General features: G+C 26.1%; 1 protein-coding gene and 1 long non-coding RNA gene across 5 annotated transcripts; one reads left to right on the top strand and one right to left on the bottom strand.

Moving 5' to 3' along the window:
- Positions 1 to 1,715: 1,715 nt before the first annotated feature.
- Positions 1,716 to 17,943, bottom strand: LOC113554071 (proline dehydrogenase 1, mitochondrial). 3 transcript variants are annotated; one of them, XM_026957749.1, is made up of 11 exons: positions 16,747 to 17,941; positions 14,531 to 14,739; positions 10,829 to 10,881; positions 8,541 to 8,699; positions 5,469 to 5,533; positions 3,766 to 3,941; positions 3,521 to 3,695; positions 2,880 to 3,122; positions 2,519 to 2,718; positions 2,034 to 2,122; positions 1,716 to 1,954 (listed from the first exon to the last, which is right to left on the bottom strand). In XM_026957749.1, the coding sequence occupies exons 1-11, from the start codon at positions 17,074 to 17,076 to the stop codon at positions 1,749 to 1,751; spliced, it is 1,905 nt and encodes a 634-aa protein (XP_026813550.1). In that variant the 5' UTR covers positions 17,077 to 17,941; the 3' UTR covers positions 1,716 to 1,748. The 3 variants fall into 3 exon arrangements, 2 of the variants coding, with proteins under 2 accessions (XP_026813550.1, XP_026813548.1); XM_026957747.1 differs by having other exon boundaries at positions 8,541 to 8,711; positions 16,747 to 17,940; XR_003405228.1 differs by having other exon boundaries at positions 1,894 to 1,954; positions 2,034 to 2,336; positions 8,541 to 8,711; positions 16,747 to 17,943.
- Positions 17,944 to 21,093: 3,150 nt separating this feature from the next.
- Positions 21,094 to 24,923, top strand: LOC113552157. 2 transcript variants are annotated; one of them, XR_003405160.1, is made up of 4 exons: positions 21,094 to 21,813; positions 21,913 to 22,074; positions 22,151 to 22,358; positions 24,558 to 24,923. It is a non-coding gene; the product is annotated as an uncharacterized LOC113552157 (long non-coding RNA). The 2 variants fall into 2 exon arrangements; XR_003405159.1 differs by having other exon boundaries at positions 21,096 to 21,813; positions 21,893 to 22,074; positions 24,558 to 24,922.
- Positions 24,924 to 25,791: the final 868 nt, after the last annotated feature.

Below are 25,791 nucleotides of genomic sequence, written 5' to 3'. Positions count from 1 at the left end.
TTGTATTCATCACAACATGTATTATTTAATTCATATTTATTAATGGATACTTTTTTTAATAAATGACAATAATTCTAATTAATATCTGTACATCTAATATATTGTTTTACTGCAAATATTGGCAGTTGAATATAAAATCTATTTGAAACAAACATTAACTACCTTCATAAATCATAAGTATTAAATCTAAGTTATTTAATAACTTAATATTGGTTCAATATTTCCAAAAAGGCAAAACAATAAAATTGCTTTCCTTTCACATATTGTTAATTTCATTCAATTTATTGTTTTAAACCAACAATCCTAAACATATGAACCATTAAGTGACTTCTTCCAGATCTAAAAATATTTATGATTCATTAATAATTTATCAAAACAACTGTAAAAGTAGGTTATTTACTTGTATTATCTTACATGATATATTACAATAAGTAAATATAGCTAATTAGTTGAGTAAAAGCTCAAAAAGCCATGTTATAGTTGTTGTACCACTTTTACCTTCAGAGATTATAAATTGAGTATGTGGGTGCATAAAGCAGAAGTCATTTTTTAAGAGTAGGAGAAAACAGCCTAAAATGATGATTTGAATGCATAAATAGCTTAATTCAAGTTCCAGTTGAATTTTTTTTTTTGCTTTTAAATTTAATATCACATTGCTCAATTATCTTAAAAAGTATAAGTAAAATCTAATATCTTATTAAACTAAAAAATGACTTGAACTTGCTTTTTCTCTCATTGGTACAATGCATTTAATATAATAATAATTGTCAATTGAATATATAAAACATTAGGAATTGTTGTGAAATTTTAAATTATGAATAAATCTATTAATATTTTGATAATTTAGTATAAAGGTGATAAATATGAGTTAATATGAGATAAATATTGAGCTTGTTCAACAAGTAAATGTCAAATATTTTATACATAATATGACAACCTATGTTATAACACTTACATATTATATGTATTACATTTTAAAGATGTGACTGAAATTTTTTTTTTTTATAATGGATAATCTTTGAACTAATGAGAAAACAAACTATATCAAATTTATAACCATTTATAGTCCAATTTTGAATATTTTTTATATTCTTATTCATATTATTTTTATCGTTACTAATTACTACAGCTGAAAAAAGTCAACAATATTTTCTATAAATATTAATATTTAACAAGACATATTATCACTTATATAGGCACAACTCATTATGGCTTTATATTTCAGTAGCTCAATATTATTAGCGTAGAACTAAATGTTTTGTATAAAATAAAATAAAATAACATAACATTTTTTTTTTTTACAAAAATGTGAAACGAACTATTTTTTATGTATATATTTATACTTTTACAATTTATTTATAAACAGTAATAAACTGTTTTCTACGAATAAAGGCCGGCATAAATTTAAAAGCGCAGTTCAATGTAAACCGATTAATAAATTATATGAACATATTGGTAATTTATTTTTAAGTTTCATTAAGGATGAAAAAAATAAAAATGGAATTATATAAACATATTTTTCCACCACTTTTAAGTACAAGTTTACGTGTTTAGGTAAGATGAGATTCTGAAATATAAATCAAACTATTATTGCTTATAATACTGAAAAGTACTGTCTATTCAGATCTGATCGGTCATACAATTAAGTTAAGTTTATAATGGAGGGAGAATAGTAATAAAATAAGACTAATCGGCATACCATCAGAGACTTGCGCTTACTATATGATATTAAGGCTTATATTTCGTTCTTAAACTGGCGTATAATTGCCATTAGGTTTGTAGAAAAACTGCCCACGCAGTATGCGCCTGATAAGTTCTTTTCTCAGTAATGTTTTCTCCTTGGCCAACTTCTTTAGCACACCCTTGTTCTCCATAGCTCGGCGAGACAGATATGGTAGCACTTCGTTGACTGGACCATATGGTATATACTTGTACGCTGAATATCCTGCTTGGCCTGTCAAATTCAAAACAAATTATATTTATTTTATGCTCAATAGATTAACGTATATGAATATATTATTTATGTAACATACCCAAGGGGAACGTGATGAAGTCACACATGCCAAGCAGCTGTCCGAAGCAGATTACTTTGTCTTCAGGAGAGATTCCAATTTCTTTCATTCTGATAAGTGAGGAAAACAAAAACGAAAAATGTTTTATGAAACAAATTTTAAATTATTATGTTGGTGGTGGTTTTCATAAATGATGAGTACTGTTGTTTTGTTTTGTTTTATTGTTTTGTGTAATATCCATTTCTGCATTTTATTCCAGTAATCGCTATTCCCTTGTATTGGATGGCGTTGGAAATGCTTTTTTAGACACTATTCTATGTGTCTCTGCAAAATTTATCAAATTAACAAACGTAGCCTAACCATTTCTAACCCCGTTTTGATTTTTACCTACCGCATTACATTTTAGGTATAACATTGAAAGATTCACTTAAAGTATTGGACCAATGTCAAAATGACATAAATAAATGTATTTATTTACATATTAGCATTATGTTAATTTTACTCACTGTGATAATGCGAAACGTACAGTATCTTCGTTATGTGATGCAACCATTATACCAATCTTGCTGCAAACATCACCTTGATCTTTCAGTTGCTTAATGCGTGTTAAACATTCAGTCAGTGTTTGATGATAAGTTTCTGTGGTGGCTTCATAAGATGGATTGGTTGGATCAGCATAGCCCAATGCTGCAGCTCTTGCCCTCTCCTATAAAATACATAATATTTATAGGATATTAAAATAATTTATTATAAGTCAAATAAATTTATAATATTAACAGTTAATAATAATTAATAAATCTTTCTAAATTAGAAGTATTCTTTTATTAAAAAATACAATTTTTAATAACCACAACTTAAAAAATTTACCTGATCAATATAAGCACCCCTCACAAGTTTGGCTCCAAAATAGAATTTTTGTCTCTTAGCTTGATTTAAATCAGTCTTGACTTCATTAAGTGTTTCTTTTAGGTAACATTGGTATGTGTTAAATACAATAGCTTTTTCTGTATTATACTTTTGCATCAATTCTAGAGTTAATCTAGATATAGCTGGTTGAAAATATGTTTGTTCAGCATCAATCATTATACGGACATCTAGGTCTTTAGCGGTCTGTTAAAAAATTGTATAAATTAATATAATTAATTTGACTCCACTTTGATCATTTAACATAATAATCATTATTTCAGACTTAAAAAATTTTCTTTTATTATTTCTTTTGGATTGTTACTAAATAAAATTTTTGAAATTGTTAAGATGTTATTCTTATAAATTACATAATATAATAATTATATTATGAAGCAAAATATTATTCAGAATACTTTTATCTATAAAAATCATATTTTGGATAAGTAATTTATGTTCATTAGTTATAACAAATTGAAATACTCAAAGTAATTCAAAACTACATGTTATCATTAAAAAAGTATGCAACTAAAAAAATTCTTATGTTTAAGTTAAAGATAAAAAGTTAAAAGTTTTTTAAGTTAAAAATTCTGTATCTTTCATACTTGGACTAATGTGTTAAGTCGATGAACCATATTACGGAACATTTCCTCTTCTTTTTTAGATAATTGAGATAACAGTCTGACCATACGACCTTCTTTCAAGCAAGGGACACGGAACGAATCACTTAGTTCAGAATTTTCATCTAACAGACCACTCCATGGGAATAAATGAATAACACTAAATAAAACAATAACAATTTTACTATTTAAATAAAAACAAACATTTTAAATTTATAAATTAATTTTACCCTTGACTGTCCTTGGTGACTTTTTCCAAAAACTTTTTTGTATCCTTGATTCCAGCTTCAAACAAACGCTTATCTAATTCCTCGAGAGTAAGATGCTGTCCAATTACATTACCTTTGCCACCCATAATTTCACTAGCTAATGTACGAGCTCTCATAATTACTTCTGACAATTGCAACTGTAATATAAAATAAATATTTTTAGTTTTATACTTAACATTTGATATTCTTTATCATTTATTTTTTTGAAAATAAATTATGAACTGAAATTATTTAACAATTTAAACAGGATATATAATTTATTTCAAGTAGGTACCTATTATTTTTAAGAAAATGTCTTAAGAGAATACTAAACCCCAGTGTATCAAAATCATTTTACACATAGCAAATTTTTTATTCACAATAATTCATTACACAATTATTTTAAGCAAGTTTATGAGGATTCTAAAAGTGTAATTGTTTTCACTATGTACTATGTATACTGGCTTATTGTTTTATAGAGCATTTAACTTAATAATTTAATATTTAATTCAAATATCAATAAAAGCCTCCTATATACCATTATAAATAATAATCTTACTTTTAAATTTTATAATAAGTAAATTCACTCTAATTTATAAAATAATTGAGTAAAATAAACAGTGTAAATGTAAAATTTAATTTTTTATAATTGTAATACAGAAAAATCACTTGCAGATATAGCATTCTTTAAATAAAATGTACAAATCTTTTTGAAATTTAAGAAAAATTTATTTTGGATATTAATATTTTCTTTGAATGTAGTGAATATTCAATAGTATTTAAATTGTAAGAAATGGTATTATCTGAATAAAATTGTCTTTGTTAAGGGATAATGTATTTTTTTTTACTTGAAATGAATGCACTTGGTTCAATAAATTTGCACATTACTTAACCATTTGTTTGCAATTTAACAATTGTTTTATAATTTACCATAAAAAAAATGGAGCAATAGGGTAAGATTAGTAAAAAGTATTGGGATTTCAGTCAGTATAATTACAATCATTACTGAATTATAGTAACCACTAGTAAGTGATTAGTAGAACACTAACCACTTTTATTCATTGTTAAATTGTAATAACATAAAAAATAAAATATATTTTGGCTTAATTCTTTCAGATAATTCAACATGTTATTAATTTGGTATTTATAAATAATATTAACCTAATATATTTGACATTAGTAGATTTCTACATTTATTAAGAGGACGTAGAACCCGCATATGTTATCTCCGTCTTACACACATGCGACAGAAAATTCTCGTTCATTAGTTTCAATATTGTACCGTTAGATTTTATATTAGAGTGAACTGACCTATTATACAAATTCAAAGTCAGTAGCTTTTTATTGGTACTATTATTTTTAAGTAAATTATGATCTTTTTGAAACTGTACACTATAAAATGATCATAACTTAATTAAAAATAACAATATCAATAAAAGGCTATGTGGGGCTCTGGATAATAATCTTACTTTTGAATTTTATAATAGATCAGTTGATCAGTTCACTCTAATATCAAATCTAACAGCACAATATTGAAAATGGCAAACAAGAATTTGCTGTCGCACGTGTGTAAGACGGAGACATACAAGCGGGTACTACGTCCTCTTAAGAATAATTATAGCAATTGTTTCAACACTTTTACATAAGTCATTAATCCATAAATATTTTTTTAATCTAAAATTTACCAAAAGTTGAGGACGTCCAAGAGCTGTTAATTTGATTGCTGTAATTCCTGTTCCATAGGTAGCACCTAAACAGTAATATAACATTAAAATTTTAAATATTTATAAGTAAAAAATTGTTTTTTAATGTTAATTAACATTTAGCTATACCAATACTATTAAGTATTATTATTTATTATCAATGTTTTTTTTTTTAAGTTATAACAAAAGTTTACATAAAATATACAGAGATAAGCATTACCTAACATAAAAATTGTATACTCAACAATCTGCAAAACATGTCACTTATCTACACCTTAAGAGGTTACAGGCCATACCTGAATTGTTGTCTCCGTCTTACAAACGGACGAAACCGTTTTCGACCAAAAAAGAGTACCCTTCCTCTTTTAGGCCGATTCACTTTTCAACCAAAAACAAACCTTTACCTTTTCGACCAAATTTAAAAAATACCGATTTTCCTTTCGGCTAAAACAAAAATTATAAACAAAATAATATTTATATATAATTTTTGTAAAATTATAGTAATTATATAATTTTGAAAATTATTCAAAATTTAAGCATATCTATATATTAACATTATTTTTATGTTAATATGTTATAATATGTATAATATTAAATAAAAACATAAAATAATAATGTACAATTTTTGTCAATAATAATTAAGTATAATAGTAATATAAAATAGGAAATTCTGAAAATTACATGATACAAAAAGTTTAACACATTACGTTTTATGTTATACATATCGAAAATGATTAAAATCTATATATAATATTTGTTATTATTCATTAATTATTTGAAGAAAAAAAATGGTCGAAAAATGAATCGGCCTTTACAAACGTATAACATGGCAAATATACGTCCAGCGAAATCAATTTTATGCTATTAGCTTTAATATTAGACTATTAGAGTTAATTTACTTTTAAATTTAATAATAGCCAATAGGTAAATTAAAAATTTACTATAATATTAAAACTAAAAGCATAAATTTGATTCCGCTAAACGCAAATTTGCCAGGTTTTACGTTCATAAGGGCATAAGGCGGACACAACATGTGCGGGTATGACGACCCGACTCCTCGAGCATGTCAGATTTGCAGTATGTGAGTTGATTCCCAAGACCTACTTTATGTATTAGTATTTAGTTGGATTCCCGGGTCATTAATAAATATGTACTAATTGATTCCCTAGTTAAAATAATATGTAATGACCAATGACCCGGGAATCAACTCAATAGTATCAGTGTAGGTAAACAGGTACCCGGGAATTAACTCGTACACAGTCGTCAGATTGTCAGCACACTGTTTATTTTCTCTCTAACCCACATTCTATATAGCAAAATTGATATTTGCGTTTAGTAGAACAATCTACTGTTATTACTTATTAACATTAATAAGGAATAGGAGTAAATTAAACATTTAAACCTGATATCAAATAAAAATTAAAATTAAAAAAATTATAGGTTTTCTTTATTACAGTATTTCGAATTGAAATGGTATAGTAAGAAACAAAAAAACGTTTTACGATATGAGAAAGCTAGTTTTATAATTTATTTTTTTTTTTTTGCTTTTAGACAATATTTCTTTCATTTTATACTTGATAATAGGTACACTTTATCATTAATTTATTTTATTTATATTTATGTACATAACCAAAATTGTTGGATTTAAATATATATCATATTATATAAATATATGCGGACACATGTATTTCCAAGAATCGCTAATTAGATTAATTTTATTTATAGTTATTAGTTGGATAATTTTTCATAGGACAAAATATAGTATGATCTATAATATCGATAAGCGGGTCATACGGGTTCTCTGATAACAACATAAACATATCACATTCAGGGTTCACTGTTCAGTCTTCTCTTCAGCGTATTTTTACGGTTTATTAAACACGTTCTGTCTGCAATTTTTTTATTTTTAAATTAAGATGATCAAAATTGAAGTATCTTTATTTTAGCAATTTTTTTTTGTTAATTGTTTATATATATTTAAAATACATATTTGGTGACTTTTTAGTACTAAGTCCTCTTCCCAAACGCATAGCGTTTTCTAAAAATTGAAACATCATAATAAAGCAAGTATACAAACAAGTCATGTTCTTAACTTTAACTTGTATAATACAATATAGATTAATTCACTCTAACAATAAAGCAAACACACGATTATTTCCGATGAACGCTACTGGCAATGCCTACTTTGAAAATTTATAAAAATAAATAGACAATTTGGATGTAGAATAATTTTACTGTATTACAAAAAAAAAAAATATGGAACACCAGATAAATAATTTTATAATTAAAAACTATTTTATGAATTATCGAGATTAAAAAAAGGAATATAATTATGTATTATGTTACATAAATCAGTTTTTATTAAGTTATTGAAAATGAACAATGCAACGCTTATAAGTTATAGGTAATACTCTTAATACCATAATATAAATTATCAATGGATTATATTTTATTAGCATGATATATTTATAATGAATGCAAAAAATTTCTTTCAAGAATGTGAAACAAGTTTTTTTATGGTCATAACTCACAATATAGGTCAGTAAATTGAGAAAAAAAAATGTTTTCTGAATTATTCCTTGACCCATAATGAAGGTCTGACTAACGACTAATGACAATTCTATTATTAGGCATTGGTTTGGTCACAAAACAAAACTCAGTAGTTTAAGTATAACGACTGGTGTTTATACAACTTTTGACTTGAAATTTATAAAGTTGATAATATTGTGATTAAAACAAAATACAAATATTAATATAATTATGAATATTAGGTATACTCCCAAAATATTTATTATCTTTAAAACCATTGTAATTTTAAATTTTTATTTGTGTCATTATTATTTTTTTTATTTATTATAATTAACCATAATGCATTAACTAAAATTAATAAAATGTATAGACATCTTTTGTATAATTTATTGAGAAATTAAGGATATACCTAATTTTATTTATTACGTTTATTGTTTTAATATTTTATTTATCATTAACATTTTACAAAGTTGTATTTTTCGACGTTGATTTATTAATAATAAAAATTAGTTTTATAAATCTTACCGGCTACTGCATGTAGACAATTTTGGAATACTTCCATGTTACGTTCACAAGTAGCTTCATTAAGGTAGAAATAGGTTCGAGCACTCTGCACCTTGTACCTTCTGTCTGCGAATTGTTTATCCACGTGGTACTGTGGTAAAGAACCTCCAACTGTTTCCGCTGTAACAGAACCTGTCCAATAGGAGCCACCCCAAACACAAATATGCATGCGTTAGTCAAATCAAACACAAAATTAGTTAAAATGGCAGTGTTAAAAATATGTAAGACATAATAGGACCGCCATGTCTTTTCTCCGTCAAACAAAATAGAAGATATTATACATATTTGTTTAACAGCAGTTCCAATTTTATGTAGCTAGCTAAATTAGAATGAATTCACCTATTATTAAACAATGGTAAATACATTAATATATAGTTTTATTGTATAAAACTTTACATAATCATAACTCAGTTAACAATTATTAAAATATTGTGATAAAGAATAAGAGAAGAGAGAACAAAGATAATATTCTTACTTCTTAGCTTAGAGTTAATAAAAGCTAAAAAAAAAAAAAGCTAATAGATTAATTATTAATTCACTCTAATATTTAACTATTTAGGCAAAATTGAAACTGCTGAATGAAAATTCTCGAATACATTACGAAGACAAAACATGTGGGTAGGTAGTCCTCTTTAAATGTTACATTAATATTTTATAATAAATTATTTTGAAATTTGTTATTTAATATTATTAAAAAGGTAGGTAACGAGTAGATCTATTAAACTTGAATTCAATAACACATCATTAAAGATGAAAAACGATTCTGAACGAAAACGGTCTATTAGCCTACATCACCAATAGGGCAATAAATAATGTTTTTTGATACAGCTATTAGTTATATATTTTAATATTAGTATTATTATAATACTATAATAGTGGGTTGCTATAATTTTTTCCGAAATTATAGAATTATTAAGTATTATTTCTTAATGTAAATTTATACCATATTATATGAACTATAAATTTAATAACATTTTTCTGTGAATACTGTAAAACGATAAAAATAGATTCATAGTATCTATAAATAGTATTGAATAGATAAAATTTTAAAATAAATAAAACTTTTATTTCCCATAACGAATTAAGATAATATTAAAATAATTATCATATCATTATTTATTGTTTAAATAAGTAATTTCGTCCAAATTGGAACTTAAAATCTTCATAAAAAAATAGTTGATTAATGCATTTTTTAGATTTTATATTTCAGTAAGAACTAATTATGAAGAATTTTGTATTACATTTTCAAAACTTAAATATAAGAGAAAAGTGTAATAAATTTTTACCTACAAATTGAAATTTATTAGATTTAGACGAATTTCGTAAATAAAAAAATTGTGCCTATATAGTATTTTAAATTTTTTAATATTTTTATACAGCTATAAAAATAATATTTGTGTAATCTTGTGTTAAAGTCAAAAACTTGATCAAGCGAATAATTTGTTTACGACATTTATAAGATTAAAATTTTTCATACCTATAAATAATTCAATTTTTTTTTTTTTAAAAACTGTATTGTATAATAAAAATGATAATATAAATATTTGGTAAAAACTTCAAGTACAAACTAGAACCAATTTGATGCATAAAACGACCCCCCATTTTTGAAAATCGAAGAATTTATTTGACAAATTATAGTACTATTATTATAATTATTTGTACTTTAGTACAAAAAAAATTTATAAACACATAAAAATAAAATCAATAGGTACATTCATCGTTCCGCTAAAAAATCTAAAATGGATATGTACATTCTACTTAGAATTTAATCTATAAATAATAGCACAAATTTGCTAGAATTTTTATTTTTTTGCTATCAAAAACGACATTATTTTGAAACTATTTTAAATTTGCTGTGTATTCTCTATTTTGTATGCATCAATTTAAGTTTAAAAAAATGCAGAACACCCAATTATAAACTAACATGTACTCGAAGTAAAATATCCTATACTCATTATATACGGCCAATTACTGACTGTAAAAAGTTAAGTATAAATAAATCAATATCATTAATGATAAATTAACAAATATGACAAAAATTATAGACAATTGAAATGAAAAGATCCATTATCTGATTACAATCTGTACGGGAAGGAAAAAAAATATATATATATCTGAGCTTATTTAGTGGATTAAAATTAGCACAGACATATTCAATACAAATTAGAGCGTTTAACAAACAAATAAATCGAGCAGTTAAATAAAATATAAACCAGTGCTGTTTAATTTCCATATTCATAAAAGTTTACCTTCTTTTTGAGCAGCATCTTGGTCTCTTTTTTCGATTTCCGACATGCTTGATCTAAAAATAAATATTAAATATTAGTAAATTTCATACTATTGCTATTGTAAAGTCATAATACTATAAATATTTTTTCATAAAATAATATACCTTTACATTCTAAATAGTGATATTTTGAATGACGTTTATTAATTTAAATTTAAATCCATAAATAATAAATAACGATAAAACAATAATAAATATATTGTATAATAAAATTACCTACTATTGAAGTTCAATTTTATGATTGTTATATATTTATAGTCTTAAGTTGCATTCTTATTGAATAAATAAATAATAATTATCAATATTTCAAACTGAAGCATATACTATTAATTATTATTAGCTAAATTGAAATATTGCGTAAAAAAGTCATCACCGAGTTGTGAATATTACACACAAAATTTGTCTACAAGCGTATTTAACATACCCTGGTTAGGTATATAATTAGATATATTTAAAAATAATAATAAAGTGTATTAGAACTGACTTAATTATATATATTTTTTAAACGTATAATAATTATACGTTATAGTATTAAAATGGTAGGTTTAAGATAAGAAAATATCAATTAATATAAGAATGAATAATTTATGACGAATCAATTAAATGTAATTTAAACATATTTATATTTTTGGGAACTTTTTATAATTTTAATTTTAAATATTTTATAAATAAAATAATAGGTGGAGATAGCTTGTATTATTATATATAGACATATCACTTAAAATATAAATCTTATATTATATACTCGGGTCAATTAGGAACGCTCAACACTAGCTTTTATTATATTTTATTAATTAAAAAACGATTTAGATACAATTGGAAACTATTTAGTTCAGTCCTTAGATTAGTATTTTTTGTAATTTTAAATTCTAACAAAGAAAATACATTTTAACATATCAAATATTGGCTATAAATAACTTATGTTTAATCATGGTTACGTATATAATAAAAGATAACATATGTAAAAAGTATTAAGCGTATCTTACACCATTATCCAACTTGAATATTCTTATAAAAAAATAATTTAGATAAATATTTATAATTAATAAATTGAAATTTTCATAAAAACGAACTAATTTAAAATAAGAAAAAGACTTACTCGCATTATTTTTTTAAATTTTTATTAATAACAACTATTAAAGAACATTTTATTTAACTCAAGGATTTTGATCAAGCGAAATTTTTTATATTAACGTTAAAAAAAATTAATTTGCCTATAAATAGCTCAAAAACAAACGAAATATTTAAAATACTTTGTTAAAATTTTAATAATTATGTTAAAAATCGGTTTAACGTGAAAATATCCGTTATCCTTAATTTTTTCGTTTTTGTTTTCCTGATTAATAAGTACAAGGAATTTATTACTATTGACAAGTACTCACGATTGCGTATGATTTTTAACTACAATTTTAGGGCACTGTTGCCATTTAATTTTACCTAACCTAACCTAACATATTCATGTATGTATAAGAACCATCTGAAAATCCTTGGTAAATATTAAAATATTATTTGTATCTTAATTACTTAGCATTTTTTTTTTTTTTAGTATAAAAAATGAACCGAAGAGGTTCTATCGAACTTATAACGCTCAGTTTTAAAACTCTCATCCTTCTACCAATTTAATTTCAATTCTAAAACAAACGCAAAAGAAAGAAATTGAAAAAAGCTGATCTAATTCGTACATAATAAATCACGAAAAAATATATTAATAGGTATGAAATTCATAAAAATATAACTATTTATCAAAAATGAGTTACACATTTTAAATTGAATACTCTTAATTCTTGAATACACGTAATAACAATTTCGTCATAAATCTTATTTTTTTTAATTATTGTATTTTTTATAGTAATATTAATATATTATATTAATATATATTTAAAATTATAAACTTTTTTTATTTTTTCATGTTTAAAACTGACGGCACTGTGGGAACTGCTTTCGTATTACTTCCACGAAAATTAAAAACTTAAATGTAACAATGATGCACGGCAAATCATAAACAATCGTTTAACTTTTGAGTAAAATTTATGGTATTTGACCAACTTTCAAAATATTTTAACTCTATTTGAGTTCTGATCACATGGCCACACCAAGTACTGGCCTACCAGAAAATTTCTCAGTGTTCCATTATGATAGATCATTGCTGCATACTCTTTAGTGACTTCTACTCAATGACGAGGGTCATTCTCAACACCTACTATTACTTATTACTTATTCTCTCACTTTTATTACTCTAACATTAAGAACTTTAAGATTCCATTTTTTAAGAGTTTAATTGTATTTGGTACAATATAATCATCAAGATTCTAAATTTTGATACAAATACAAACATGTAATAAAATCATTGATTTGAAATAAGTTAATATATCTGATGAAATTGAAAAAGTGGCTGATAAGAATATAAAATAACTTCTAGCCATTCAATAACAACTGTTTTAAAAATAATTGTTTTTTAAAATATTAATAACAAGTATAACAATTCATTAGGAAAGAATATGTACCTAAATTATAAACTTGGTAAAAGAATTTAGTATTCATAAAAATAAATAAATACATTTGATAATAAATGAATTACTTTTTAAAGGTTATTAAGAAATATCAATATTTCTGAGTGGCAATTATAAAAACACATTCTCAAATTTCATTAGATCCTGAGAGGGGGGTTCAAAACTAAAGCATATACAATTTTAACCGAAATCAATTTTTGAATTTGATTATTTATTGTTTTCAAAGTAAGAACCTTATATATATTTTAACTAGAACAAAATAATCATAATTGATTGTATTAAAACAGAGTACACTATTATTAATTATAATTTGAATATGTTATTTTTTTTCAGATATAGAGAAAAAAAATTATCAAAAGTAATAAATAAAATTAACATTAATACATTTTAGCTATGTAAAAAACAAATAATATATTATTAAAAGTAACCATGTAAACTATTAATACGCTAAACGTATGATTTTGTCCTTGGGCTTAATACATTTTATACAAAACAAACAAATATTATACAAAATATTTTTCCTTATAGAATAAAATTTTAATTAAATTGAGTTCTAATCCATAGTTGGAGTTATTCTTATAAAACTTGATCAAAATATTATGTTGCATGATTGCACACCATATGCATTTGTGTCTTTATCTTACAGTGTGTAATATTTTTACTTAACAAGTGCATGTTTAACTTAATTAATTTTAATATTAGAGTAAATTGACTCATTATCAAATGTAAAGGTTAAACCATTTTCCACTTTTTTCTTAGTATTTAAATGTTAAAGAAAGTAGTTATTAGTGCAAACTATTAGAACTTATAACTGATTATAAGTTACTACAACATAAAATTATTTCTAAATTGAATTTATATTTAAATTATAACATTACATAAAACATCATTGATCTATATACTATTTGTATTTTACTAATAAGATAAACTAAGTATGATACATTAAATAAAAGATCTCACATTCCTGTAATACCCCCCCTGGGATCTCTTTTCAACTTTGTACATATCAATGATCAAGGCTATTTAATTATAATCTGTAGGTACCTAATATTAAATTCTATCATCTTTGTGAATATTTGATTGATATAATAAACATTAGCATTTATTTATCTAATTTAATAAAATTTAATTTAGGACTATAAAATCATACTTACTCAACTTCACGTTTTTCTGCCTCTTCTTGACTAATATCTTCTTCAACAGAATAGTCCAATATTGGTTTAACACCAAAAGATCTTAAGCGTTTCAATGTAGGAACAATACGATACTGATCTTCTCCCGCAACAAAATGACCATAAAATGTCATTTTCATCATTAGGGTAAATAATTTTTCACCAAAAACAGCTTTGCAAAGTTTCATGAGCTAAAAAAGTTATAAAATATATAATAAATACAAAAATAAAGTTGTGTGATACAATAAAAATTGGTTCAAGCAACATGCAAGGGACAAACACTTTTGGATTAATTTAATGGGTAGGTCGTTATCCCTGTCATCATTCATATCAAGATATTGAAAAATACTGTAATGTCACATTCACATAAAAGTTACGTATGAGGTTATGTAACAATATATTTTTGTTTTCTTTACTACCAAACTATCTCAGATATCTAAAATGTAGTTAAAAATAATATATAGGCATCAACATAAAGTTAAAATTTAAAATATTTTAGCTGAGTTAATAGTTATAAGTAAAGTAGATTAAGTTAACCTCTATTCCTCAATCTATTTTAATTCTTAAAAAAAAAAAATTAAACTATAATTATATAAATAAATTATGATATAGGATTAAATAACCTACCTATCTGAACTCATAAGTCAATATTTGTGCATTTTACAAACATAATTGTTATATTAAATAAAGTATTAACTATCTTAACCTATCATCCAATATATTTTTTGCAGTGAATAAAATAAGGCTTGCATTTAAAAAAATATTTTAAGTTTGAATTAATAATTATAAAGTCAAAATATCAATCTCACATTTAAAATTTAACATCTGAATATTTTTATATTTTATATATATTTATTTATTTAATATTATGTGTTTATTATAATAGTACTGTAACTATAAAAAATACACAAGTTGAAAACTTAAAATTAAGTGGTAATAACTAACATGATGATTGGTGATATGATCTAGATTTTAGACTAATTACAGTTAATACGAAATAAGATACCTACAGTGTAAAAAGTGGTTGAGGTAAATAAACTTCCCAACTTATATTTTAATATTAAGACTAATAGTTTCTTTTTAAAAAAATATCCTAGGTATTTATAATTTTTAATAGATATTGAATGGCTATCTATACAATTTTAAACAATAAGTGAAAAATTATCCAAAATATACAAGATAATACCTAGATCTTATACCTAGATGTGTTCTGACATATGCCAAATATAATGTGCAGACAGATTTTTTATTTTTAGCAAATTTGAAACACGGGTTCTGTATTTAACCAGCAGCCTTATTGATCATAATAAATACAGAAAACATATTTTAAATATGGTGACTCATAATAATAATAATATTATCAATTTTTTTTTAATTGTTATCTATTATATGAGAAAGAAAAAATATGTAATTAATATAATACATAATAATTGACCAATTGACCTGTAACTTACATTTTTTTTTTAATGTTTTTAATTATTTTTATGATAACCTTCACATAAATTAAATCAATTCAAATTTAGACTTCATGAATTGTATCTATTTAATATCAATAATGGATTAGAAACATAAGAAATATTAATGTTAAAAGAGGTAGAAAACAAGCATGTTAACTTCAAGTTAATTATTTAGCAAACAAAAATCATCTGATTTTTTAACTTGAAAATTAAATAGGTACCTAGAATAGTGAAGCTATATAAAATAGTGGACGTATAGAATATAATTTATGTATCATTATAGATGAATATAAATACAAAAATTAGAAATAAGAATTGATTAGGCATATACTGAATATCACAATTACGTCTAATTTAAGTAAATTATATGATAAGTTGTATGGTAGTTTTTTTTAAGTAGGTAGGTAAAACGACAATAATTTTGTTTCATCACTCTAAATGTATAAGTGTATACTAAAATACTTAATGAAATAAAATGATTTTAAGTTTAAAACCATAATGTCTAAAGAACAAAGATAAGCATTGTCGAGTGATAAGTGTGTAGGGACACAAAGTAGGTACCTACTGCCTATAGAATAGATACAAACCACCAGTCACCACACACTAGTGTTACACGACTATGTAGTCCATGCACACACGACTCCTAGAGTGACGATGTATCCAACTACCCACAAATATAGTACACTATACTCGCGTTTAGCGTGACGGTGGTTACAGATCGAGGCAGAGTGATGTGTTTACCTGCATGTTGTTCTCGACAAGGTAACTGGACGAGCATAGTTGGTACACTATGTAAGCTCTAAATATTTCCCAGGTGGTCTTGCTCTTAAATGTGGCCTCCGGGTTGGCGAACGACGTGTCCAGTTGATCCCATTTGGGCTTCGCGTCGACAACGCCAGCCGTCGGGCCGGACACCACGCTGCTGTTCCTGCGCTGTTGGTGCTGTTCTGCGGATCCATTGGCGTTGGTAGTCAGCGACCGAACCAGTCGAGCGTAAACGTCGTTTCTGAGCGGCTCTTGCAATAGTAATTGACTGCACTTACGGGATGTGGATATTTTCAGAAAAGCCATTTAACGGACAATTTGATTGGATCGTTCCTCCGATGGACTGAGTGTGTACTTGTCTATATTACAATATCGTTAACGGCGCAGTTCGATTACCAACGTATATTTCCGCCGACCGACCCAATTCCACAGCACGAAACTGTCACGAAGTTGTGTGTGCACTTGTGAGCAGGCGACAGACGTTCGTGTGATCCCGTCGACTGGGGCCGCCGGTTGGTTCCTTCGGGTCGTCTACACACGCACGCACTCGCACACCACCGTCACTATAGAACACACGGACACGCGCTCTCACACTTGCACACGCACACTATCGTGCCTGCCCGCCAGTTGTAGCGAAAAGACACACACACACACACACACACAGCAGTGTGTGCGCGCGCCGCAAAACTCGCACAAAATTCGACGACGACGTTGACGCGCGCGCGCTCTCCGAATCCTGACGATTCGACGTAAGTCTCACGAACGCGCGTAGGACGGGGTGGGGAACTGGGGAACGGCTGAGGAGACGAAATTAGAAAACCGTCGACGTGAGAATGCCGTCGCCGGCTATCGAGTTAGTTGTGCCCGTTAGCGGGAAACACGACGGCAACCGATACGTCGAGCGAAAAAATATAACAATTATAATATTATATTATATTACTATAGCAATATATACACGTGTAAGGTGCGAGCGTGAGCCGCGGGGTGAACGCCAAACGGGTGCAGATTACGGGGACGAAAAAGTAGGGGCTACAGAGAGTAGTAGACAGCGATTTGGTGACTACAATACAACAGTGTTGAGAGAACGACCGTCGAGTGATAATCTCAACGAGGTAACCTTCGATGCAAAGGCAAAAACGTCCTCGGCCGTACGGCACCACCGTAGTAGGACGTATGTGTGTGTGTGTGTGTGTGTGTGTATACAACTGTACAAGCGGACAGCCGCGGTGGCGGCGTACCCGCAAGAGCGCCGGTCGCGAAAATTAATTTTGACCCAGTGCCGCCCGCTCAGACGCCGCTGAATCGTGACTGGCGCGCCGTAATAATGCTGGCGCCGGTGGCACTGCGGTAGAACCGCCGACGCGCGACGTTTGGCACATTTTTCCTTTTTTATGAATTTTTTTTCGTAAAGTTTTCCCAACACGGACGCATCAGTAGTTCGTTGTCGGAGTCCGGGTGACGCGACGCTATTTATTGACTAATCTATTATTTGTAATATTATTTACTATTAATTAATAATTTATACTACATCGACTTGCCGGACTAAACCTTCGTCAACACGGGTTTAGTGTTTAGTTATACGTTTTAGCTCCGTTATAGTCAACACATTCTTTTCATCAAACATTAACAACCAATCAAGTCTATTATTCGATTTTTTTAAACATAATACTTCAAATAAACATTTAAATTTTGTTGTTATTATGTCGTTACACAATATGATAATAAACATTATATGATGAAAAGAAACCCAATTTTTAGTTTGAAATACAACTCCATCGATGATTTTTTTTCACTGTTTAACAAATTAATAATTATTATTTATCTCGTATATTATTTTCGTCGTAAAAACCAATACTATTTCAATTAACAGCACATTATTCTTCTAATAATTATTTATATTTTATAGTTTGATTCACGAAAAATCTTTTTAAAGCAAGTTTTTAATTTCTCCTCAAACGGTTCAAACTCGAATTATATTTCTTTGTTTTGGATTTTTTTACATTTATACTTATGACGGATAGAAAAATAACCTTGTTCGAGTATTATTTTTAAATCAATAATTTGAGATGCCTACTTGAATTTTTTACAACATCTACTTACCTACATAGCAGTGGCGTAAACTGGGTGGTGCAAAATGCAGCACTTGCACCACCACATCTAAAATGTGGTGGTGCAAAGATGTTTTTGCACCACCAGAAAATCATTGAAATATATTAAATAATTTATAAACTGGTACAAAATTGTAATTTTGGTGCATGTATTGGGCATTATCAATTAAATTATTGTTCTATCTATATTCAAAAATAGTAAAATCAAAAATATGGTAATAATTCAGTACCTGACAAATTAGAATCAAAAATAGAATACATAAAACTAAATGACATTTAAAAAGATTTTCAATTAATTACAGAGACATTAAAAATATTCCGAACAATACCTACTAATACAGCAGATTGCAAAAGATCTTTTTCTTGTCTAAAGAGGTTAAAAACTTGCCTTAGAACGACTATGGGACAAGAAAGGCTTAGTAGTTTAGCTACTTTGTAGCTCGAAAAAAATAATAATATTAATTTGGACCAAGTAATTGATGAATTTGATTCGGGATCTGTGGGAAAAGGACGTCGTCTTAACTAAAAATAAATAAAAAACATTTTTGACTGTTTTTTTTATTAATATTATAATAATAAAGGTTTTACTGCTAAAATAATTCAAAATGTATGTATTATTTAAAGAAATATATTATAGTTTATAGGGAAGGATTTTACATAGGAAGTTGGATTATTGGTGTGTTGGAAATAATTATACGTTGAAAATATGCCACTGCACCACCAGAAATTGGACCCAATTTACGCCACTGCTACCTAATACCTTTTATATTGTTTTTCTTCAACATTAATATTGACGTTAAACGTTAACGAATCATAATCATTTACGATAATGAAACATCTATGATTGAAGTGTTCGAGTAAATATACTCGGGTACATTTTTAAGATTAAATTCAGCGTGATGTTGAAGGATCCATATTCACGTATGTGATATGTGTTAATATTAAATATTAGAACACTATCTTTGACATACTGCTTTGTCATAATTAAATAACTATTATATACTTTAATCGTTATATAGATCTCATGATCAATTTCTCTATGTGTAATTGTAATATGTATAGAAAACATCTTCGAAAATGTTACCTGAAGAACTTGAACAAATTCACAGGTAGATATAGTGGAATATGTATGGCTTTTGTTCCTTTGGCCAATTTAGCCATACTTAGGCTGCTACCTTGTTTCTTATAAAAAACAACGAACATAATTAAATTCATACATATTATTCTCGCCTATTCAAGAACACATCGATCGTCACGATATCGGGATACATTTTTGATAAATGAACGCTTTTATATTTTATATTCAAAAAGTTATGGACTTAAGTCACTAAGATTAAAAAATTAATATAAATATAGAATGAAGAAGAAAAGAAAGAAAGAAGCTATGAGCGGCACGAGCAGATGTTACGAACTTTGGCGGAAATTTACAATCATATGCAGGGCCTCGGGCAGTTCGGCCCCAAGATAACAGCCAGACTTGTTCTCATCACGATACTTTTTTAAATCGTGGTTCTCAATTTCTCATACATGCATATGGATAAGATAATCATAATTTTTGTTTGGTTTGAATTAAAATTAAAGTCATTAGCATAATGGCATCATATTTACTAGGTACATTATTTTTAAAATTCAAAATTAATCGAATACCTAATTTGAATTTTAATAACTTTATAGAGGTTAATGATTTCTCTAGCGCTTTTTGATATAAAAGTAGTTTAATTTTTGTATTTCTCGATTACATATTTAAATGGTAATAACAAGGTTTGACATACAACGGGTAAAATAAGTTAGGTAGGTATGCTAAACATTTTGGATAAGTAGGTATACTACATTTTGCAATAATGTGAGAAGCGTGACCTATAATTTAGTATTGGAATTTGGAAACAACACGTTTAGAAAAAAAAGTAACATTTAAAATTTAATTTCAACATCCTAATTAAAATTATTTTATATTTTTTAAGAGTATTATATTACATACAATGTTTTGGCTTTTAACAAAAACTATCGGTTACGTTTGATTTATTAAAATTTTCTTTTGAGAATCGATTTTGTCTAACATAGAGATAAAACGTTTTTCATAACGTTGCCTCTGGGCTCTGATAAAGTGACACGTATTATTTATTGTATTTTCATATTTTTATAATATTGTTTGGAAAAATACTAGAATACATTTTCTTTTTTATATTTTTTCCTATGCTAAACATCAAGTAATTTAAAATGTATAATAGGTATTAGCATTGATTATATACCTATAGTTATTAGTTTGATCTATTGACTACTCCATAGTCTATAAGTCAATGGTTTTAAGTATTGGAAAATACTTTTTAGGCACAGTGACCTAACCAAAAAAAGAAAGCTTCATTTGTATGTTTTATGCAGTTTATTAAGTTAAGTATGGGTGTAGTGTGTTTTATTTGTTAATATATATTTTTTTTACATTTTACGATATAATTATATAGCCACGTGGGCCTATAATTCATTAGAAGTGGGATAATGTTCAAGTTTGTTAGTTGTTACACACTGATCAGTATTCAGTATTTAGAATGTAATTTGGTCTTAACACTCATGATTACAATTGATCAGTCTTTCTGCTATATATCAATCTATTCAATAAAATGCTGAATTGCATGGCGCACGCTGATATTAGTGAATAGTGACTAGTATTTCACTCATTCGACATTAAAAAATGATTTGGTTATCACAGTTGTATGTTAATCAATATTTGGACGAATCACAGTACAGGATGCACAAATATGTAATAAATACTAATAACTGATTAGACGCTGAAAATTGAAATTTAAAATTTGAATTTTGGAATTCATATCTAATAGTCACTATTTTACTTTTATATTCACTTTATGTTTAATAAGTTATTCTAACGCTGTGTTTTAATACATAAATGTTGTGTATAATATTATTTATGGTCATCTTTTCAGTGAGTTTCTTAAGTTATACTTACTACCATAGTAAAATTTTGTTTACTGCTAACTAATATACTGATTTCTTTTGTATAGAATTGTGTCATTATTTCTAGGTACGATATTGACAATTGACAATGTTTCAAGAAAAAAAAATCCATTAGAATAAGAAACTAACTACTATCTGCAATAGTTACAACAATCAAATGGGTATTCAAATCTTCATAAAACAGATCAAATAAGTTCTGCAATTTTGGATTTACTATAATAAGTTATTGGTAATGATAAATGTTCTCCAACATGCTTCTGTTATTTCATCTATAATATTTGACTATAGTTTAATATTGTTTTTAGATATAAAAAGAAGATTTTTGGGTGACTTAATATTATACAAATTTATAATGGAGATGTTAAAGGATAAATTATATAAAATAAGCTCCATGGTTTAAAATAATTCCTGTTTAAATATGGATGGTGAAATTTAAACCATGAGAAAATTCTTATTTTGTATTATTCGTTCCATTATGACCTGACTGAATATTTTGCTTCATGATAATAACAGGTAACTCTAAGTTTTCATATATTCCTCAAACATATAAGTATATATTATATATGTTAACTATTATTTTTATATTTTTGTTTAATATGTTACTGTATGTAATCCTTTTCATAATACAACATATGTCCATTACAAATAATAAAAAATTGTAATATAGTTATGAGTATGCCTATACTTTGTTCAAGTTAAAAAATGTAGTTTGCAGTTACCAGTTTTAGTTGAGCGAGGGTCAGACAATACTCGTTTTTTCTAACTTCACCAAATCAACCTCGAAGGCCTATTGTGTACATACTGTGCATATTGTAATTGACAGAGCACATCATGCCTCTGCAAAATATTCAGCCACTGACTACGTTTATCATAAACAGAACATAAGAGTTATACTATTTGACTAAACTACTATTTTTTCCAGAAATATTCTGAAAATGTTGATACCTAAAAATATATATTTTTTTAAACTTTTACTGATTTTATATTGATGAGTATTATTTTAGTATTCAACTTAATTTGAATTTTGTAATTAAAATATACACAGTGGCGTCGCTGTAATCAAAAGTGAATTAGGGAAAAGGGTTGTTAACTATTAATTTGGATTACCTATGATTTTGTTACAAAATTAAACTTAAAAATTTTTTTATTTATTTGGGTATAATAAATATAATAATTGATTACATTTTTTTAAAAAATTTATATACATACTCGTTTGTTATTGAAATATTCAGTAATTTTTTTTTTGAATACTGGTTTTTATATTTTGCTCGAGTGCTTTATCTTGTATATGTCTGAGTAACATCATTTCCTTATAGTTTATATGTTATTTTTTATCCATTGGATAGCTGTGTTTAATGCTTTCATGGCTCTGAAGCTGATATTTTTAAAGGCAGAAGTCCATTGTCTCCTTCCTCTTCAACATCGTCTTTCGTGACAGCATGCACAATTTTTTCATTGGTTAAAATGTTTTGATGCTAAATAGTTTCATCACAAACACCTGATGTCCACTGTTGAATCTCGGTTTCAATTGTAGTCGTACTGGAGCTAACTTAGCTAATAATGAGGAGACTGTTCTCTTGAACTAAAAATGTTTCATTGTCAGTAGTTAGGTATGAACTTTATAATAACCTAATAACCTTCTAATCCCATTGTAATAGGAATAAGAAATAAAAATATAAAATTAAAATTAAATATAAATGGTTGAAGTCAAGATATGTGCACGAGTATATTTCTATTTCTTATCTCCAACTACTATTTAAAGTATTGTTCATTATGATGTGTAAATGAACATTAAATATGAGTAAATATTTTGTGTGTATATTATGTGAAATTATATATTTCTTATATTTATGCTCTGTCTTTTATATCTGTTTAAACACATATCAGTAAATTTGATAAACAATAATACCATTTTACTATTTGTGTTACTTCAATAGAACTGCATTGTAGCATTGTATGATGTTGATACCTTGCATTTATTATGAAAGTGAATCAAGAAATATGTACATATAAACTCTAAATACTTTAAATATGATTAGGAAGTGTTTTAAATACATTTTAACAATAGTATAATAAGTAACACATAATAGTTTAATCATTCATAAGATGTGTGACAATTTAATGGTTTACTTCTAAGATAATTATGTTTTATACTTACAAGACGTGTTGAGGTGTATTTATGGGCATTTTTGGCAGATTTAAGAGGAAAAAATAAAAATATAAAGATTATTTTATTTTTAAAGAGTAACTATGTGCTTTAAAGAAAAAAGAGTAACTGTGTAAAAATAAATATAGTTTCAAGTGAATCTATATGTGATTGTTTAAATTAATATGTTTGTATATAAAACACACTGACTAACATTATAGACAGAAGACTGAGAGACTTTTTCAGCTTCTGAAGCCTTTTTAAAGAAAAGCGAAGGTCATGGACTATTCCTATTATTTGCATGTGACCAATGACTTGCTGATAGAGATATGATTTAGTCAGTATGTAATTAGTGTAAATATTTTTGATTATTTGTTTAGTGATTCTTAGTGTTATTTTAATTTGTTAACTATTTTGCTTTTATATATTTTTAATTATAACCAATCAACTATATTACATTGTAATATGTATTATTTAAGTACTTTAAATAATAGTTCATTGGATAAAGTCATGGTACACTTATAATATATTTATATGATTTATATTAATTTGTTTATTTGTTATAGTCAGCAAAGAAGAGCTTCTAGAGAAACTATGTTAAGAACATCTTACATTTACTAACATGGATTACCCTCAGAGAACCATTATTGGATAGTCTCTCCACTCAAGGCACGCACCTGTAAATTAAAATAATTTATATTTTTAGTTTATTGTATTAAGAATGTACAGTCAGTTGAATTTATCAAATACACATTTTTTTTTCAAAAAAACTGAATACTTAACCTTAACATTATCTGATTCAGATCATATATCTTTTATCTTCTAGGACCATTACAAGTGTTTTTTTTTTACCTTTTTACTCTTAATTTGTATAACAAATAAGTATTATGGTAAGTATTTATTGACAAATATTAACAAAATTTATATGTTTTTTAATTTCAACCATAATTTATTTAAAAGAATTTACGATATAAGATTGCAATTTCTTTTTATATACATTTACATTCAAAATCCTTATATTATCACATAATATTATAATCATAAAATATAATGTTAATAACATATATTGTAAGACCTTTGATAAAATTATCTGATTAAATGATTAGATTAAGTTACATGATTTAAAAATAGAATATAATTCTATATTAAACACTAAATTAATCAATTCTTTATTTGGTCTATAATTCATATGATTGTAAACTATATTTTTAATTCCATGTTCATTAATTGCCAAGTACAGTTTACAAGTAATATTTGTTATAAATATATATGATAGTTCTTGGAACTGTATTAAATTAAAAAACAAATTATTGCATATTATAAAAAAATATCACCATTTTGAAGTACACTACATTTTAACGTTGATGTATTTAATTGATGGGTAAAGTACTGAAACTGAAGTATTTTTTCCCTTTAAATAATTTATTAATAATAAATCTGTACAATTTCACCAGCATAATATTTTAAGTTAATGTTCAAAGTGTTATACATATAATGTAGGCAATAAGTACTTTAAAATATCCTTAGGATAATATATGTGTTGTAATAAGGGGGTATGCATTAAATCAATAACATGTTTGCCCCAAATATTCAGCTGTGTTGTGATTAAAATTAATTTAAATATATTTTTTTAATTAATTATGTTCTAGGTAATGATTTTAAATAAAAGTAAATTAGTAATCATTTCTTGATTCAATAATTTAGTGTCTACCTACTAAATACACAGGTAGATATTTAAATTGACTGAGATATAAAAGTTTACAATAAAAATGAATAATAAGATTAATTAATAAAAAATGA

The sequence above is a fragment of the Rhopalosiphum maidis genome, chromosome 2 (assembly GCF_003676215.2).
Source record: "Rhopalosiphum maidis isolate BTI-1 chromosome 2, ASM367621v3, whole genome shotgun sequence".
NCBI classification, from domain to species: Eukaryota; Metazoa; Arthropoda; class Insecta; order Hemiptera; family Aphididae; genus Rhopalosiphum; species Rhopalosiphum maidis.
This window is presented reverse-complemented; position numbering and strand designations above follow the sequence as displayed.

Coding starts and splice junctions, on each gene's coding strand:
- LOC113554071 (XM_026957747.1), bottom strand. CDS start 17,076: ATGGCTTTTCTGAAAATATCCACATCCCGTAAGTGCAGTCAATTACTA. Junction 10,882..14,530: donor GCAGAAAAACGTGAAGTTGA/GTAAGTATGATT, acceptor ATTTATTTTTAG/ATCAAGCATGTCGGAAATCG. Junction 3,123..3,520: donor GACTTAACACATTAGTCCAA/GTATGAAAGATA, acceptor ATTTTTTAACAG/ACCGCTAAAGACCTAGATGT.